This window comes from Hyposmocoma kahamanoa, unplaced genomic scaffold, assembly GCF_003589595.1.
Source record: "Hyposmocoma kahamanoa isolate Upper Pololo Valley unplaced genomic scaffold, ASM358959v1 78, whole genome shotgun sequence".
Classification (NCBI taxonomy): domain Eukaryota; kingdom Metazoa; phylum Arthropoda; class Insecta; order Lepidoptera; family Cosmopterigidae; genus Hyposmocoma; species Hyposmocoma kahamanoa.
In genome coordinates, this window is record NW_020653945.1 from 24,616,541 (window position 1) to 24,621,045 (window position 4,505).

A 4,505-nucleotide genomic window follows, 5' to 3' on the forward strand; every position below is an offset into this window, starting at 1 on the left:
ACCACGATTTCGTTTAACCAAGGTAAACAACTATTTTATGGGGAACTGTATACGTTTTTACAATAAGATTCCGGAGCATATATTAAGATTATCATTTCCTAAGTTTAAAAACTACATTAAAAATATTTTGATCGAAAAATCATATTACAAAATTGAAGACTACGTGTTAGATAAAGATGTATGGAAAGACGACATGGCTCCAGAATCCACACAAATTTGATTCAAAGTGTATTCCATAGCATTTAAGTTTATTTGAAAAGAGCAATCCTTAGAGTTTCTTGCTCGTCCTCAGGGAGGTCAGCGTAGTGAACGAGCAGTAGCTTAAATGTGACGTTTTCAAGTGTAAATTTATTTTACCTATGGAATAAATAATCTTTGACTTTGACTTTGACTTTAACTTAGTCTCATTCTCCGTCCGACATCCATCCGAAACAATTACTGCCAAATAAATAATACTCGACCTAATTAAAAAACAATATCAAGTGTGAAGCTTCACTCGGATCATGCGTCTTTTTAATTTCGTCGAGTATTACTTAATTGACAGTAATTATTACGGACGGTTGTCGGACGGAGAACGGGAGTACAGGGTCAGGAGCCACGGTCGCGGTAAACAGTGGACAGTTTCCGGGAACGTATGACACAACAAGTTGGTACGTCAGAATAAATAAAATATTCAATAAATAATGATAAAAATATTCAATAAAAAATAACAGTATTTTATATGTATTATGTGTTCTAAGAATAAGGTTTACTATTACGTAAGTATTTGTATTAGTTACAGTTGTGCTTAACTCGGAACATTGTCTGTTCATTAGTAAGGTGTGCTGGAGTAGCCCAAGGGTTCAATGGTTTAAGTTAACCCTTCTTGTTTCTTACACATTTAATTTAACTAATTTAAACAAACTGCTAATTTGCTGTTTTGGTTTTGCTAACACTAACATTTTGTTACAGAACAGTTATTCGTTACTTTTGGAAACAAATGTGATTACTTAAAGTTACGTACCTACTTATTAAAATAAAAAAAAATGTTTGTTCTTTACCAACTGAACTCACAGGCGGAGATTAAAAAAACAGCACTATGCTGTTTCGTCTTATAAAAAAAAAGTAATGATATAGTCAATGTTTTGGTCAATTGTGAGTTGTCTATAAAAATGTATGAATATGAATGAATAAAATTAATACATTTTTTTTATTGCTGATCGACTCAGTTTCATGTAAGAATCATTTCATTGTAAGGAACGAATAATATCGGGACAAAAAAAATTGATCAAATTTAATTAAATGTTTTTTGTATTATGCCATTTTATTTTTAATCAATTGAAAGATAGTTTTGCTACTTTACTTAAAGCTGTTTTGTTATCTGTACACTTATTGTTACCTCTTAAATTAGGTCAACTAAAGCCTCTCTACGAATGTCATATTAAATGTATGGGAGCGTTTAATGTTAAAATTTTGGATATTTCCAGTTTTTTTTTTAAGTTATTGATGTCGATTTACTCGTTAACCCTTAACTATAGTCGTGGAAAAAAATAACGCTTCTATAGTCGTGGGTCCAATGGACCCATGCATTTTTAAAAGGTAATAAAATGGAAAGTTAGGATATATTTACATTTTTTTTTATTCAAGCTCTTATTTAAACCTTAACAATTTTTTTTTAATCAACCGTAGGAACATATATTTCTATATATATTACGCACTTACTTATATCAGTCGTAATTCTCTTAATCTAAAATCAAGCAACTGAAAATAATGAAAAAAAAATATACACACGTGTCAAAAAACAAAAACAAAACTTTTTTCTTAGATTTGAAAGTATATTGTTTTACAACAATACAATAAAATTAAAAGAATTTCCTACTAAAAAAAACTGACACGTGTTCAATTTAACCTACTTATAAACATGAATTGCACACAGTTTTTGCACAAGTCATGCAAATTGGCTGCTGGCACTTTGTACACAAGTGGACAGTCTTGGCTCTCTTACCAGGCACGCAGAACGAGCATCTTTTCCTTTTATTCCTGTCTAATTTGAGGTTCTCTCCAGTTTCTGGTGCAGTGATACCAAGTTTTAGAATCGCGGCCATATTCGTTCTGAGTTGTATAGGTAGTCTTTGATTATAACATCTCTCTTTCATGTAAGGTTCACACAAAGATTTGGCAAGCCCTTTCAAAAATAACATTCTTGTCATTTTCGAAGCTTTTTCATGGGTCTGCTGGATGATGTAAGCATTCAGTGCGCTCATGTCCAGTATCCTATAAAGAATAGGCATTGGCCAACGACGCGTTCTTCGACTGCTCGAATATACTGAGCACATCTGATCCACAGAGTCGACGCCGCCTTTTGTGCTGTTATAATGGAGAATGATTTCAGGTTTCTTAGTAGACACGTCCACAGTGTTGTCATGATGCATCGAAGATACAAGAATGACGGATTTATTCTTTTTGGGTACATCACACACACCAATGTTGAAAATTTTGTGAAACCAAACAGTGATGATCCAATTTTCCGATCTTTGTGGGGCAAAAATTCCTTAGGAATCTCCTTCTTATTTTTTCTCATTGTCCCGACAACAGTGATGCCTTTGGATTGCATAATACTGACAAGTTCCATTGAGGTGTACCAGTTGTCAGTGGTGAGGTTACGGTTGGAGTTAAAAATTGGCCGGCATAATCTTAGACAAGCTTGTACTGGTATTGGTTGTTTTTGCTCCTCACTTGTCAACGTAAGCCCGTCAGTATTTTTTCCACAGTACAAATACGTATTGAGGACATAGTGTGTTTTCGAGTCTGCAAGACATTGCATTTTCAAACCATATTTGTTTGGTTTGCTGGGTATATACATTTTGAAACCACAGCGTCCGCGGAAACCAACCAGCATCTCGTCAATCGTTCCATTAGCACCAATTGAGTAGTTTGCCTGAGAATTCTCATTGAATATATTAATTAGTTCTGAAGTGATGCATCCAGGATCAGATTTTTTACGCTCTTCTCTATCTTCCGGATTGTCGAAGCGAAGACATATCAAAAGTATATAAAAACGCAGTGAAGACATGCACAGTCTGAAAATGTCTCTCCCAGTGCCATCAGTCGCAAAAAGCGATGTTATGGCTTCATGATTAGACTTGAATACAGCAGAGTATAGTAACAGACTCAAAAAACAGTCTAGCTCTTGTAGAGAGCACTCCCTCAGTTCCGTGCGATCTGTATCTATATATTTCAGTCTAAATGCTTCTAGTTTTTTGTTCGTCCAAAATAGTATTTTGCTCTTAATTTCTTTATCAAATATTATAGTAAATGCCTCTTTTGGCATGAATGGTTCAGCAGGTCTTGATCGGGATGTAGTACAAGGCAATCTGATAATATTATGGCTTCTAACACGAGTGTTTCTTGCAGGTGGGACTTTAGCCCATTTGAAGCGATTTTTCCCATAAAAGTAACCAGTAGAATGAGCTTCTTCAGTCACTTCAACTTCATTTTCATTAGAAACTTCGCTGTCAGATATTTCGGAATTCGATTCATGATCACTCGTTATGACAAAATCCTCGTCGTTATCTGAAAACTCATTATCAGAATTTGATATTACAGCATTGCGTGTAGATATGGAATTTTCGCCGTTTTCCCCTTCGTCGCTGTCTAAATCCAAGTTCAACCATTGCTCTAATATGTCTACTTGACTTGCAGAGACATTGTTCCGATTCGCCATGACTAGAAACTGAAATAAAAACAGAAACAAATAAAATATGTCACAAAAAAAACTTACGTATCCATAGTCGTGGGTCCATTGGACCCACGTGTAAGCCATTACTTACCGTAAGAGCAGCGAACAAAACCCGTCCGTCACACAGCGTGCGCTTTGACGTACTGCCGGAAGGTAAAGAGGGGCAGGGGGAGCTGCGTCGCCCGCGCCGATTTCTACACGTGTTTAAAGAATGAACATGGGTCCATTGGACCCACGACTATAGTTAAGGGTTAAGTTGCGTCCTTTCGATATCAGTTGAAAGCTTTTTTATATCTCTTATATTTATGGAATAATCGCCTGGGCATACTTAACGATTACACCCTGTATACATATATGTTTGATGACCAAATTCCTATTTAATTTAACTTTATATTCGACTTTGATTTCCTTTCTTCCCCGAAGCATTGATATTATAATATAGAACAAAACACAGTACATACACGACCGTATATGACCGGAAGTTTTTGTGCATGTAACAAAAAGGTTCGGTCATATATCAGCTTGTGGTCGTATTCATAATAACAAACGGCTTTAGCAAGACATAATTTAAAAATTTTCAAATATAAATTTAGATTTCTCTAAAAACCGAATTGAAATACATTTTGGTTTCGAATTTTGAGCCAAAATATTTTTGGCTGACTTTTGCAAGAGTATTTTTAAGATATTCTTTTTGCAAATTTTATACAGCTTTTGTTTCGGTAGATAGCAGAACGAAACTAAATTAGAGCACAAAGAAAAATTTCTTGAATCTGCCTGGACTCGAACA

The 4,505-nt window shown here is 34.9% G+C and overlaps 1 protein-coding gene across 1 annotated transcript; it reads right to left on the reverse strand.

The window, feature by feature from the left end:
* Positions 1 to 2,239: 2,239 nt before the first annotated feature.
* LOC113232756 lies at positions 2,240 to 3,883 on the reverse strand. Its single transcript, XM_026467534.1, has 2 exons — positions 3,810 to 3,883; positions 2,240 to 3,712 (listed from the first exon to the last, which is right to left on the reverse strand). The coding sequence occupies exon 2, from the start codon at positions 3,701 to 3,703 to the stop codon at positions 2,240 to 2,242; it is 1,464 nt and encodes a 487-aa protein (XP_026323319.1). The 5' UTR covers positions 3,704 to 3,712; positions 3,810 to 3,883.
* Between the last annotated feature and the right edge of the window lie 622 nt (positions 3,884 to 4,505).